Source organism: Carassius carassius, chromosome 35 (genome assembly GCF_963082965.1).
Source record: "Carassius carassius chromosome 35, fCarCar2.1, whole genome shotgun sequence".
NCBI lineage: Eukaryota > Metazoa > Chordata > Actinopteri > Cypriniformes > Cyprinidae > Carassius > Carassius carassius.
In genome coordinates, this window is record NC_081789.1 from 27,005,508 (window position 1) to 27,021,458 (window position 15,951).

A 15,951-nucleotide genomic window follows, 5' to 3' on the forward strand; every position below is an offset into this window, starting at 1 on the left:
TTAGGACTCTGTGGAGATAATGAAGCAATAAAGGCGCTGTTGTTATTTTCAATAGGCTGTAATAATCTAATCTCAGCTGCTTGACTTGAGCTGGGAAGGGCAGCAGGTCTGTATTTGTGATTAATTGTTACGAGCGCTTACCCCGTCCTCGACCCCAATCCCAAAACACGCGTCGCCATAGCAACAGAGGAGAGCGTGGATGCAGGTGCATCCCTGGAGTCACAGCATCATATGAATGTGTCACCGAGTGCCGTTCACATCCAATAATATCATTCTCACCTCGGTTATTGGCTCGATCACTTAAAAAGAAAGTAAAAAATCCTGAAATATCCTGGGGAATTAAAAGTGTATTACCCAGGATGTTCCAGGGTTTAAACCTTTGTTTTAGGAAAAGAAAAAAATATTTCACAAAACACATATTCAGCATTGCATCACAGGAATAAATTACATTTTTAAATATATTACAATAGAAAACAGTGATTTTATACTGTAAAAATATTTTACTTAATTTACGGATCAAATTAATGCAGTTTCTTTCAAAGATAAAAAAATAAATAAAAATAAAACCTGCAGGTACTTTTTAATACACAGGACTGGGGATGAAGTTTTCAGTTCATACGGTGTTAAACGAATTCACTAAACAGCTGAGTCATTTTTGTGCTTACTGTACATTATTTGCTAAACACCCACAAACCTGATTAGCACATTTAGTTCAGTGAATCATGAGTCAAATAAACAGCATGGTTGGTGAATGATCTCTTTTGTTAGAAAACATTAATTAAACAACTTTCTCCTAAAGTACTAAAGTTTACTTCTTTCTTTCTCATTTTGTTCTACTCATGATGTTTTCACTGTAAATAATAACCACAGTTTCTTCCACTTAAATCTAAAAGGATTCAACGTCAGCTCAACAAAAAAAAAGAAGTTTATGCATCTTACGACAGCATTTAAAGGGACAGTTCACCCATAAATGTACAAATTCTTGTAATTTACATACCCTCAAGATTTTACACACCTATATGAGTTTCTTACTTCTGCTGAACACAAAAAAAGATTTTGAAGAATGTTAGTAACCAAAACTTTGACGGTAGCCATTGACTTTCATAGTATCTTCCCCGCTACTATAGAAGTCGATGGCTATCGTCAACTGTCTGGTTTCCAAACCCTCACTTTTATGTTCCACACAAGAAACTAACTTACACAGGTCTGTAAAAACAGCCTATTAAATAATGAATAAATAATAAAAGAATGGAATTTTAAGGTGAACTGTCCCTTTAAATACCTGAATTTCTGTCTAAATCTTGAGACGAATCTCAGTGAGCATTGCCGTGATGAAGTGCTTATTTCTCGTTGGCCTTTATGGCTTTATTTTTCGAGCTTTAACAGGCCACTTGTCCTTGAACCGGATGTCTCAGAGACGTCAGTAAATCCAGTAAATCACGGGTGTATTGGGAGGTTGACAGCAAAGCGAGCCGCTGCTCCTGACATCATTAAAGCCAGACGAATGACGGCCAATGCTAATAAATCATAATTAACAGTCAACTCCAATTCCTATAAAAAAAGAGAAAAGTGTCGAAAGCTGCGAACTTCCAATGCGAAACCAATCTGTGCCAAATTAAAGGGATAGTTCATGCTCTCATCATTTATTCCCCTGCATGTTGTTTCGAATTAATAACATTTACTTTCTTTTGTGAAACATAAAATAAAACACGTCTTAAAAGGCATAAAATGACTGTCGAGCTTTAAAAAATGCATAAAATACACAACATTATTAAATATAAATTATGCAGTTCTACTGTATTTCTGATAAAAAATAAATAAATAAATAAGTCACATTGTTGGTAAATAAAACAAAAAATTAATAAAAGTTTAAATTCAAGTTATTAAACTTGAAATAATTACTCTGTTAGTGAGAACAATGGGTCCAAATTTCATGAAACAAATTTCATGAAAAAAGTATTGATAAATAAATGTTTGCTAAATTATGAGCGCTATAAACATGTATTTTAGTTTTCATCTCTACACATTTGAGTTGTATTCTGAGTAAAAAAAAAAGAAAAAATCATAGATAATTCAAAACAAACTAATTATAATGGCGTTAACTATAAACATAATTTATTATAAACGCCAAGCATGAATTAATTTATTTAAATTAAACTTTAAAGTGCAATAAAAGAAGCATTGGAATATGAACACGGCATGTTTCAGATGATTAAAAAAACATTCAAAATTAATTAAAATAATAAAGCAGTCAAAATAAAACACTTACAAAAAATGTACTTTATTTGAATTATTGTGTTACTATTTTATTTAAAAATTCATTCTTTTACTATTTTATACCTGCATTTCATGTGACTATTAACTGACCGTTAACCATGGACATGAAAATGTGCTGTTAAATGATTATAAATATTAACTTTTAAATTAAAAGGTCAGGTTGACTTAGCATATTCATACCTAAAATACATAAACATTAATATAAAGGTGTTTTGTTGACAAAAGAATTAAGATCGGCTTTGTGTGAATTTATGTTGCTATTTAGCAAAATGGTTTTGTTCTTGACAACATCGGCACCCATTCACTTTCACTGTATGACAAAATAGCCCTCGTGACAATCTGCAAAAAATCCTCTTTTATGTTCCACAGAAGAACTAAATCCATACATTTTTTTAAACTTTTTTTTTATTAAACATTTCTGTGTGCACTGTTCCTTTAAGTGCATAAAAATACATCATTTGAGTTGTTTGACGTTTAATTTTCTCCCTTTTGTGTCTTTCAGTGGTTTGTCTTTTGATCCACATAACTCTAATCTGATTCTGCAGGTTTCTAACTGAATTTATAAAAGTAGGCAATCTGCAAGCTCTCCGCACATTCAGGGTCCTCCGCGCTTTGAAAACTATTTCCGTAATCCCAGGTAAGCGTAAGGGAACAGCTCAGAGTCCAGTCCAACAGCTCAGGATCTGACCCGCATCCGGTTGTGTCCTCCAGCTCATCTCTTTCCCAGCACATTCTCTGCTGTGTTGTTTGCCTTTGTTGGTGTTGTTGTCATGGTCTGTGCTCCGATTCTGGCTTCTTGCAGATATGTTACTGAGTTTGTGGACCTGGGCAATGTCTCAGCGTTACGGACATTCAGGGTTCTGCGAGCACTGAAAACTATCTCAGTCATCCCAGGTAAGAGGCCACCAAACGCCGAGGCCTGAGGTGCTAAGGAATGACCCAAACACATTTCTGCCACTTCCTGTTGGAAACGTGGAAATGCAGAATGTAGGAAATGAGACTTTTGAGTTGAGCAACACATCAATTTAAAGAGCCTTACCAGACGGTTTTTGAATTAGTTTTTTTTATGTGTTCAGGCAACACATATTTATTGGACAAATAAATTAAATTGAGTTCATCCAATAAATTATTTTTTTGAGTGCATCATTTCAGAGCGTTCGAAACATCCCGTTTTAAAAACTAAGAGAAACATTTAGGAAACGTTACTGATACATTCCATGTGCAAACACTGTAGGAATGTTACTTTTGAATGTTCTCTGAACATTCTAAAAGTTGTTACATTTAAAAAACTGTTTTCAGGAATGTTCCATGAACAATGTTAATAATTCTTTTGTTCAAATGTTTCAAGAACGTCATTAAAGACCGGATAACTTTGAACCAGCATGACTGGTAGAACATTTGTTCATAACTTTGAGAAAACCTTGTCACAACGTTCTGAGAACGTTCCCTGTGAGCGGGGGACAAAACCTCTGTAAAACCATCAAACCAGACCAGCTTGACTCAGAGAAACCATCTAGGTGTTATTCTTTTATTTATTTTCAGCAGGGTTGAATGATATTCAAATAACTGCCATAGAGTGAAATAATCTGGTTCTCAAAGTAAATCTCCATTCATTTTCTCCTCAGGAAAATTTTGTTTTATTTTTAACAATAACTATTCAAGACAGACCGACTTTCAGCTCTGAGGCTGTTAATAGATGGTATATGCTGTAGCCGAAGCCATCTTTACGCATTATTTCAACTCATGTTTAAAGTTATAGTACTTAACAGCTGTATTTGTCGTGAGAAACTACATTACCCATGATGCTGTTCAGAAAATTCCACCAATCAGAGAGTCGCATGAAAAAAAACTCCGCCCACTTTCTTTCTCTCTCTCTCTCTCTCTCTCTCTCTCTCTCTATATATATATATATATAATTAACATATCACATCTTTAAATTAATAGTGTTATATTTCTTTTAATTGTTTTATTTTGATGATGTCATTCACAATGCTTAATGGGATTGTAGTCCTTTAACTAAAACTAAAGTTCACAGTCTTTCTATTTTTGTCCGACACATATTTTTTCTTCAAATGAAAGTTTGTAATGTTCTGATACTTCCTGTAGATGCTTGGTTTGATTGATGGCTCATAACTTTTTAACAAAGACTTCCCTGTGTGAAAAATGAAAGGAAAAAATAAATACTGCGTCTGAAAATCTAGACATCACTTTTGGACTCGATCACAGCTGTTTTTATACTGTGATTGCAGCGGCTTTACAAAGACCTCCAGGTGCAACGTGTTGTATTGTAGGTCGATCACACACAAGTGGAATGACATCAGGGTGGACAGGTCACGTTTCCTTCAGCTGTCATCTCGGGGTTCAGTCAACTCACTCCAAAAGTCTCATTGACGTGTTGAAGGCATGAGTAGCTGTAGAGAAACACTAGTTTGCATGCTGAGCCAATGAGCAGACGCTTCTTATGGAATGAGAAGAATATATTTATATTCATTCATACATAAAATACACGCATACATGATTTTATATATGTATATTATATATACAGAAATGTGCATGTTCTCACTCCAGGGAAGCGTCTGTTGTGAACTCTCACATTTTGTGTGCTTCCCGCACTCACAAATGTTTGTAAAGACTGAGCTGATGTCGTGAGCTGTGTTTGTGGTTTAATGTGGTTGGACGGATGCTCTAATGTGAAAGATGTGACCCAGGGTTCGGCAACATTCTCAGGATTTGAGAATCCTGTTAAATTCGTGAGCGTTCATTTGTTTTGAATTGGCAAAACAAATAAAAAGGAAGCTGAAATGGAAATTGATTTGGAAGAAATACTGAATTGCAATGCCAAAAAATCAACAAAAGCAAAGAAATGTAATATGTAATATAATTAAATAACTTAAAATAAATAATTTATTATTTTTATTTATTTGTTTTAAATATCTCATATTACTTTTTTTTTTTATGTAGTTAAATTTCTTAAAGTATATATCATATTGAAAAAGTAGGGGTGACATGGAGAATGCATAAAAATATACAGTTATTAAACACAATAAAATTCAGTAAAATACATTTTTACTATCATTATTGGACTTAAAATTATACCCTTTTCATTTCACCCACTTTTTTCAACTTTAAATTAAATTAATATTATAAATAAAATAAAGTAAAATATCTAAAAATACTCATATATATATGTTTTATAGTTATGCATAGTACAACCAATTTATTTATTTATTTATTTATATTTGAAAATATTCTGGATTCACAATTCACAATGAAAAACTGAATCTGAATTCAACAGACATTCTTAATCCAATTCTGAATGTTGCACAACCCTGATATGATCTGGAAAATTAAAAAAAAAAAGTACTTCTGTCAAACGATTCATCGCGATTAATCGCGATTAATCACATCAAAAATATACGTTTTTGTTTACATAATATACATGTATATGCACTATGTATATTTATGATGTATGTATAAATACACACACATACAGTGCATATTTGGAAAATATTTACATGTATTTATTTATATTAATTTAATTTATATATTATATATATAAATATATTTAATACATAAACATAAAATATTTTCCTTAAATATATACATGCATGCATGCATGTGTATTTATTTATATATATATACATAATAAATAAACACAACACATTCCCATATATTATGTAAATATTTTTTTAAATATATTTTGAATTATTAATCGCGATTAATCGTTTGCCAGCACTAAAAAATAACTAATAGGTTGACTTTATCAACTGATTGAAACTTAGTTTGAACTCAGCATTATTCTGGATTTGTGCCGCTCCTGATCCCAGGCTTGAAGACGATCGTGGGTGCTCTTATCCAGTCGGTGAAGAAGCTTGCAGACGTGATGATCCTGACGGTCTTCTGTCTCAGCGTCTTCGCTCTCATCGGCCTGCAGCTCTTCATGGGAAACCTGCGGCAGAAATGCGTCCGAAGCACCGCGCACTGTCTCAACAACACCTTACCTTCAGACAACAGCAGCACTTTCTTCTGCAATAACAGAACCTGGTCCTCTCTGGAGGACTTCATCACTAATGAAGGTCAGGGTCAAGTCGGTGGAAAACCATTTGAACAATAGCTCGTTTCCATTTCATCCGTTACAGCAGAAAGTTGATGTGGGTGGAGTGACCTCTCTGATGTGGGAGGCATCGCTGTGCACTTGCTGAGTGGGTTTTAGCAGGTTTTAGGTGGTTTCTTACTGGCTTAAGTCACAAGAGTTCATCTTCAAGTCTCTCTGATATTCTGGAGTCGAGATGAGAGAAACTGAGAAACAGAAACAGATACAATAGTTGTTATACAGAAATAGGAGCTCAAATCATTCGATGAGGTGATGTTGAGATCTATGACTTTGGATTGCAAATCTGAGCACACTTCGAAACTTTAGAGAAAGGAGGATTTTTCAGCAAAAGTCTCAGCACTTTCTTGGAGAAACATTAAAGCATATCAATTTTAATTGGTATTTTCTCTGGTTAGTATAACTCAGTGCTATTTTAGGGTTATTTATATACTATTTCAGTATTTATTAATATTTTTTAGTACAGCATATTTCCAGGTTTAAGTTGAATAAAATCTTTAGCTTAGGTTTTAGTAATATAGCAGTTTTTGTTTATTTTTATTCATTTTTTTATTAGTTTATTATTTTTATATATTAAATAATGCTCATTTATATTTATTTCTGTTTAGTTTTAGTCATTTTAATCATTCAAATGTATTTTAAACGTAGACATATTTATTTCATATATATATATATATATATAAAAGCAACATTTCTTTTTTACATTTAAGTTTTTTCAACTGTTAATTTTAGTAAAATATTAGTAACATTTTTAGTAATTCTAAGTGCATTTGTTATTTTTACTATTTTATTTGTTATTTTATTTTTCATATGGTATTTAGTTTTAATGTATATTTAAATTAGTTAGACATTATTTAAGTTTTATAATTTATTATTTTATTAAAAGTTTTATTATTATTGAATACCTTTTTAAATTTAATTTAAGTTTAATTTTAAGTCTTAGTAATTTAATTTTGTGCTTTCTTTCATTTTTATTTAATTAATATTTAAGCTGCTTAAGGCATAATTTTTAATTTTTTTACTGGAAAATGTATATGTTTTGTTTCATTTAATATTTTTATGTAATTTAATTTCAGCTTTTTTAAGTTTTAATTTACAATAACGAAACTGGAGCTGGTTGCATAAACTGCTTAGATAAGTTTTAATAAAATTACATTAAAATGTATTCAAAATAAAATAAGTTCTTAGGGGCTGGTGGTAACTTTGTTCTTATTTAAATCAGAAAATTAAGACTGATGACTAAAACATAAAATGATGGCTATGTGTATGCAATTGGTTGCACATTCAAACTTTTTTACTATGTCTAGGATTTAGCTTTGATTGAATATACACTTGAAAATAAAAATACTTTAATCATAGTTATACTAAACTCAACAAGATGCAGTCATGCAGTCTTTAATATGAAGCATATTGATCATAATTCTGCAGCTGAATGACAATACCGTCAGAAGAGCGACGTCTAAGATGAGATTCAGTCTTTTTTTGGGGTGGTCTCATTTCATTAGAATAGCAATTAGGACAGCGCTGGCACTCGATAAGATGTAGGACACAGACAGAAATAGACAAGACGCTTTCTCCTTGAGTGCTTTGTCATGCTTTGCGTGCTCCAAAACACAGAGAACCACTGAATTCATACAGCTTTCTATCATAATAACCAGTGTTAATGAGGAAATGAAGGACACTGGTGAACTATCAGTGGTAGAATGGGTCAAACACGGTATAAACACAGGTCCATAAGCGTTTGGAGAAACATTGGGAGAAGCGTTTCAGTGTCAAGTTTTCTTGACATGATTACAATGTTATTTAAAGGCGACTAAAATGTTTGATAAACGTTCAACTAATTTTATTTTCCCCAAAAATCTAATGTTGTTTGAAGGTTTATTTGTAATGTTTTGAAAAAATGTAAAAGTCCAGTTTTCTTGTTGTGATTATAACGTTATTTAAAGGTTACTAAAACGTTTCTTAAACGTTTTTATTTCAATTTACCTGAAATATGTTATGTGAATGTTAATTCTAAGAAAAAATAAAATGTCTAGTTTTGTCATGACAATAAATGTTTCTTTTTAATATTCTAAGAACGTTTAAATGTACAGTTGTCGGTTACGTAAACATTTCTTAAATGTTCTACTAATTTTATTTTCCCCCCAAAATAATGTTATCTAAATGTTTATTTTTGATATTCTAAGAACACTATGTCCAGTTTTCTTGTAGTAGTTATTTAAAGATCTCATACAGTACATTTTCTACTAATTTTATTTTTCCCCAAAATATTATTTAAAAGTTTAATTTAATTACCGTATTTTTCGGACTATAAGTCGCACCCGAGTATAAGTCGCATCAGTCTAAAAATACGTCACGATGAGGACAAAAACATATATAAGTCGCACTGGACTATAAGTCGCATTTATTTAGAACCAAGAACCAAGAGAAAACATTACCGTCTACAGCCACGAGAGGGCGCTCTATGTCTTCAGTGGTAGGCTACAGGAGCACTTAGCAGCATATAGCGCCCTCTGGCGGCTGGAGACGGTAATGTTTTCTCTTGATTCATTTTTAGTACATTTCTCTTGGTTCATGTCAAATTAATTTTGATAAATAAGTCGCACCTGACTATAAGTCGCAGGACCAGCCAAACTATGAAAAAAAGTGCGACTTAAAGTCCGGAAAATACGGTAAATGACCAGTTTTCTTGTTGTGATTAGAATATTATTTAAATGTTACAAAAACGTTTCTTAGAACTTTCAAGTACAAATAACATCATATTTATGTTCCAAGAATCATGATCTCAGAACATGTTTTTCAACATTATGAGAATGTATATCGAATATTAATAAGGTTATAAGAACATTCCATAAACATTACTTTAAGAATGTTTTGTCCTTACATTTATATAACTTCCATATAAACGTTAAGGTTTCCTGTGAGCTGGGGATCTGAAGCAGAGCTGGATTCTTCTGAAACATAAGCATGGGGTTTCAGAAATTTGCATTAAGTTTGAATGGTAAATGTTATGAAAATATGAAAATCGGAGATGAAAACACAGTAAATTACAGCAGTAATTAATTTAATATTTTGCAGAAAATCACTGGAAAAGCTACAGCATTTTCATCTTTTTAAGACAATTTTATGTAATTTTAACCCTTTGAGGCATGTCGACTTGACTCTCTCCGAATTAATAATTCCTAATTATTGATTCCATATTATTAGATATGGAATTATGATGCTAAATAGAAATGTTTAAAAAGAACAAAAAATTAAATATTTTTTTCATTCTTTCAGATAATTACTTCAAAGTGGAAGGAGCCAAGGACGCCTTAATATGTGGCACTGCAAGTGATGCTGGGTGAGTTTAATGCGCTCTGAGATTCGATTGTGGTACAGTGACTTTACTCTGGTGTTTAGCTTAGTGGTGTTTATTTATGATGATTTATTTACTGACAATGGTTTCATAATGTAATTCTCTAACTGTAAGCTGTTTACAGTCAACACAGTTTCTTTGCAATCTGTAAACTACAAAGTCAAATTTATTTGTTTGTCTTTGTTCGATTATATTCTGGGCTCATCTGCTTGCATTTTTCACATTAAGCGTTTTTGAATGTCTCGTTGTCTTTACTGATTGAAAACCACAGTAGGCATTGTATATGTATCGCATGAGCCAAAAAATGTGCATTGCTTTCACATATCTGTGATGTTGTAATTCTGAGAGGTGAACTAAGGATTTATGGTTTGAAACAAGGAAATGTGACTAAAAATAATGAATAGAGTGTGTGTTTGTTACTGGATTTCACCTTCAAACGTGACTCATCCGATCAGACTTGAGGGGCGGAGCTATGCATGTTATGAAAGGTTAAACTAAAGCTAGATTTGGTCAGCGGTCGATGTGCAGCAGCTGCTTTAAGAGTCGTAACGGATGTAAGAGTCGTGAGTGTCTGACTCAGCAGAACTGCATGTACATGTATGAGTCAGTGGCCTTGACTAACACACAGCATCCAGACAGACGCCAATCAAGAGTCTGCGTGACCTGCTGTCAACTCCACGTATCTGAGGCTTTCATTATATTTAGACAAGGAAAAAACTACTTATCAGTTTATAATGGATAATGCAATATGGAACCTGCTTTAAACTAATGGATTTCAGTAAACAAGACAGCCAATAAAAAATAAAATAAAAAATAATTAAATTAAATTAAATTAAATTAAATTTAATTTAATTTAATTTAATTTAATTTAATTTAATTTAATTTAATTTAATTTAATTTAATTTAATTTAATTTAATTTAATTTAATTAATATCATCTACCAAGAACTAACTGGATAAAAAATAATAATAATAAAAAATAAAATACCAGAGTGAATTCATGTCATTGACAGTATTATTACAGTAAAAGTACAACCATAAACATTATACTTGTAAATAAAAAAATTAAAAAAACTAATTTAACCGATAAAATAAAGAATACAAAAAAAATAATTTCACCTTCCAATGCAACATTTCTAGTTTCCATTTAGTTTAACTTGATGTACTAAAATAAATAAAACAAAAAAAATATACAGACGAAACAATAAAATATTATAAAAATGACAAATACACACATTTTTTTTAGCTAAAATTAAAATGACAACATAAAATAAGCACTAATTAAAATATTAATAAAAAATTTAATAAAATAATTTAATAATGAGCAAAATAAAATAATAAAAATACAAAAAAAACACTGGTCGTCTGTTTAAATGGAAAATTGCTTTAAACTTTGTTGCTGAAATGAAAAATTATTATACAATTATGATAAGAAAACCTAATAATTTAAGATTATGAAAATCAAACGTGTTTTTCTTTGGAATAATGAGCACTTATGATTCATGTCCATTCATGTGAACAGATACATAAATAATTTAATTTGAATTGAATAATGACTTAAGTATATAAGGTTTACTTTGATTTTCACTTAGAAAATGCTAATAAATTTCACTAATAGTTACAAAGAAATTAATTAAATTAAATGCAAAAAACTACAATTGTATTTTCTTGTAAAACACACTCTAATAATCATTTGTTTTACTAAAACTAATTTTTTACAGAATAGTTTATGAATAGTGCACGAAAGTGTCCGCTCAGGAGGGATCTGTACAGTATGTGCTGATGGTCATTTCTCTGCTTACATAAACTCGAAGGAGCTCACTTCGGTGAGTCATGACATCTTCAGTCTCGAATGAGAAAACAAGCTGCTACTGAGGAGCTCTGAGAGTTAGAGGTTAATAAACAGATCACCAGGAGAAGTTTAGTCTCTTGAGGATCAACCACACAATCTACTGCATGCCTTCTGTCTCTGATTGATGGTTTAGACTTTGGCTTGCATTGCATTTTATGTTTCGATCATTTCAATGTTATTGGAGATATTAGCTACATTTAATTTTTTTTTAAGTTATTTAAATGTAACTAAAATAAATTGACTGATTGTAAATTCAATGAATCATTTTTTTTCCAGTGTATGCATATCAGACTAAAGGCTGATGCATCAAATGCTGGTCTTCTTTATGAAAAAAAAAATGCATTTAAAGGTTAAATGATAGGTACATTTTCGTGTTTCCAAACGAACATATTAAGTGGCGGAAGTCTCCGCGTTCAGCGCAAATCCCGCCCTGCAGCTGATTCTAAGGCCGGTGACACACTGCTGCGTGGCGTGAGCGTGGCGTTTCTGTGTCAGTTGGGTGACGGCTGCTTCGCGTTTTCTGTGTCTTTACACACCAGAACCGTGCCTGACGCGGCGCTGGCGCTGCTGCTACTGTAATATGACATAGAGGGAGACCGCCGACAGACCAGGCTCTTGTCTTCACTACAACAATATCTATACTTCATGTTGAGCATAAATATAAAGCCTACTGATAAAGGACACCGTCAACAGTATTGACGGCAAAATAGACGATGTTTGACAGGTGCAATATGCCAGTGTATCACCGGCCTAAGGTTTTCAAAAGGCATCACGCGAGTGTGAACATCACTACAACTAGGAAAAAAACGATTGTAATTCAAACGCAGCTCACGTCGGCATTTAAACAGACCTTTGCTCTTAATTCTGATCGGTCCAACGCAATAACGAAATCTGAGCAGGTCTCACAACTGAAACTGTTCATGCTGCACTTTACACTTTGGAAAAGTTATATATATTTTTTTAAATATGAGCACCGTTACACCCCTAATATATATATATATATATATATATATATATATATCTTTTCATATATTTTGTCTAAATAAACTGTTCCATTGGAAAAAAATAGATATTTTTGAAAATTATTTCATATATCAGATTTTACAGTGTTAAATAATTTAAATAAATTTAATAATTTATTATTAATAAATGCGACTTATTATTATAAGAGATAATACAAATATTGTTTTTATCTTAAAACAACATACTGAAAATTTTATAGTTTTGTTCCATTTAACTTTGAGAGAAAGTTATCAGCAAGAATAAAAAGAAAAAAGTGAAAAGAAATCACTATCCCTCTGCTGCTTCTAGGATTTCACTCCACGCTCGCCGTTCTGTGGGATCTGATGTTTGGAGACATCTGCAGCACATCTGGAAAGTTAGTCCTCCGTCTCTGGCAGCTGCTCTCGCTCTGTGAGAATCAAATGGATAAAACATTATCTTAAAAGCAATTGCTAATCGATAACATAATATTTCAAATCCAATGCATTTTTGCAATGGAATATATCGATCACGTACTGGAAAGTGTAAGACGCTCTGGTTGAGTTATCAGCTGCGGATGTGAAGTAATGGACCGCTGGTGTGAATTACGACGAGGCCTGTAGATGCTGATTGTAACATCTGTCTGAAGCCAGAAACAGACAAAGGACGAATGTGTCTGTCTTCAGCCATGATAACAGGCGCGTGTCCACCTCTGATAAAACAGTGTTTGTGTAGTGTGTGTGATACACACATTCAGTTTATTCAGCGCTTTACAAGGATTCCCGAAACAGATGAAAATGCATCAGCTGCATCGGAAACGTTAATAGAATGTTTGTTCAAAGTTATCTGGTATTTAATAATGCTTTAAAAACATAAGCGCAAAAACGTTATTTATACATCACTCATGGAACTTTTGTGTAACGTTTTTTTAAATGTTGGGGTAAGCTCTGTCTACGTGTGGATGGGGCCGATGAAGTAACGGGTACTTACGGTTATGGATAGAAATGTAGCGGAGTAAAGAGTACAATATTTGCCTCTCAAATGTACTTGAGTAAAGTCATGAGTACTCCCCAAAAATGATACTCGAGTAAAGTACAGATCCCTCAAAATTGTACTTAAGTACTGTACTCAAGTAAATGTACTCCGTTACTGTCCGGCTCTGGATTAGCTTGTATTTTGACCATAAAGGTACTGACCTAGAGGTCACTCACATCGAAATTAAAATGTTCACTCAAAATAACCCAGTAATAAACAACCAAATCTGGCTTTAGACTAACAACTTCATTACTTTCTTAATAGTCAGATTTCTTAGTCATCAAAAAACAAACACAAAAATGTTAATGTGCAAAATCATATGCACCTAATTTTACTGCACCAAATGTATTACTTCCTTTTGATTGTGTTTTTACTAGGGGTGAGAATCTCCATAACTGAGACCAATGCGATACGTTTCTCGTTGCACAGTCAATGATATGATACTTTAAATATTCATATGAAACAGCTACCGATGCAATGTTAATCAGTCTTATTGCGATCTGATACTGATTCGATTCAAAACAATGCATTTCAATGCAATACAATGCAGTGGGAAAAAAATATGATAACCCTCAGGACATGCCTCGAAAATCAGGCTACATACAAAATATTGGTCACAAGTTATTGGTTACTTTCTAAATAATAAAAGTATAGAGCACTTTTTTAAACATTCATCACATCGCTAACTTTTATGCCGATGCACCGATGTGAAACAGTGAATCTTCCCATCCCTAGTTTTGACTGAAAATGAGACAAACATGCTGATTAAATGCTGATTTTATGTTGATGAAAAAATACTGATAATTTACCAAAAATACTGAGTAAATGCTTATTTAAAAAAAAAAAAACTTAATTTATTAATTTATTTAATTAGTGGTAAAGTGTATTATCTTGAAAATAAGACAGGAAATACTAATTAAATGTTGATCCTGAAACCATGTTGAAATAATACTGATTAAACACTCTAATTTACCAGTAATACTGAGTAAATACCAATAAAAAACAATACCAATAAAATCCAATATTTTTTCTACTACTTAATTCCTTATGTATAGATAGATAGATAGATAGACTGCCTTTCCACTGAAAAATTTGACAAAATTACAAATTTTAAAACCATAATACTAATTAAATACCGATAATCAACTGATAATATTGAGTAAATACCGATAACCCCCCATTTATTAAAAAAAAAGAGAAAAAATATATTTATTAAATGTAGATTCTTAAAACCATAAAGAAATACTAGTGATAATTGATTTACTGATAATACCAATTACTGATTAAAGAAACAAAACTAAAATCTATCTATTATTAAAACCAGGTACATGCATATGAAAGTAAATAGAGTAAATAACTTACTTTTAGTGCACACAAACCTAAATAAAAACAAGGCCTATATACTGTAAGGTTCAAGAGAAGCGTGTTTGATTTTGCCCTAAAAGAGGTGATTTTGTTTTATTATTATCAATTTGATTAATATTTCCATGTGTTGGTCATACAGCACAGGCTCTCTGTATCTAAAGCAGTGTGTTTGTTTCCTTTGTTCGTTTATTTCCCTCGGGGATCAATTAGGTGAATTAATCCAGTGGTCTTATTTTAGCCGTTGTTAGCTTTCAGCTCTGGTCACCTTGTGAACCTGGATGGAAACCTGAGTTGAAGGCTGACAGCATTTCAAACAGAAGTGCTTGCCTCGTTTCACCTCCTCGTCTGTTTTTAAAGAGCTGGGCTCAGGCTCTTTCACTCCATTTGTGGCACTGGTCAAATAACTGATCAAACTGTAAGAGAAGAGCCAGAACTCCTATAATCTGTCTAAAAATAAAATATTCACAAAAAGATTATAAAACAGTGATTTTGCTGTGGTAGCACTGGATAACATTGCATTGCATTTCATTGCAAAACATAAAATAAAATAAAAAAATATAAACGTAATAAAAATTTAATAAAATAAATGTAAAATTTTAAATAAAAGGATGATAACAGTAAGGATTAACTGAATTTTCGGCCACTGAAAATTATCGGCCGATAAATGGCATTTTTGGTTTTAAATAAATCAACAAATGCTGAAGAATAAAATAAAATAAAATAAAATAAAATAAAATAAAATAAAATAAAATAAAATAAAATAAAATAATGACATTCAGTAGGGATGCACCGAATTGGTCTTAATGTTAATTAATGATAACACAGTCGTTCACTGTTAGTTTATGTTAATTCAGAGTGCTGTTAACAATCAATTGAATTTAATAATGCATTAGTAAATGCTGAATTTAACTTTAACTTAGATTAATAAATATTGAACAACTATTGTTCATTCTTAGTTTGCTAACTAAAGTAG

At 31.9% G+C, this 15,951-nt stretch overlaps 1 protein-coding gene across 2 annotated transcripts in view; it reads left to right on the forward strand.

Moving 5' to 3' along the window:
• scn5lab (sodium channel, voltage gated, type V-like, alpha b) overlaps window positions 1–15,951 on the forward strand; it is a 143,337-nt gene that overhangs the window by 46,143 nt on the left and 81,243 nt on the right. For both annotated transcript variants that reach the window (XM_059525275.1, XM_059525274.1), the window contains 3 exons: window positions 3,080–3,171; window positions 6,105–6,353; window positions 9,668–9,731. In XM_059525275.1, coding sequence (XP_059381258.1) covers window positions 3,080–3,171; window positions 6,105–6,353; window positions 9,668–9,731 — 405 coding nt within the window. The remainder of the gene's footprint in view (window positions 1–3,079; window positions 3,172–6,104; window positions 6,354–9,667; window positions 9,732–15,951) is intronic.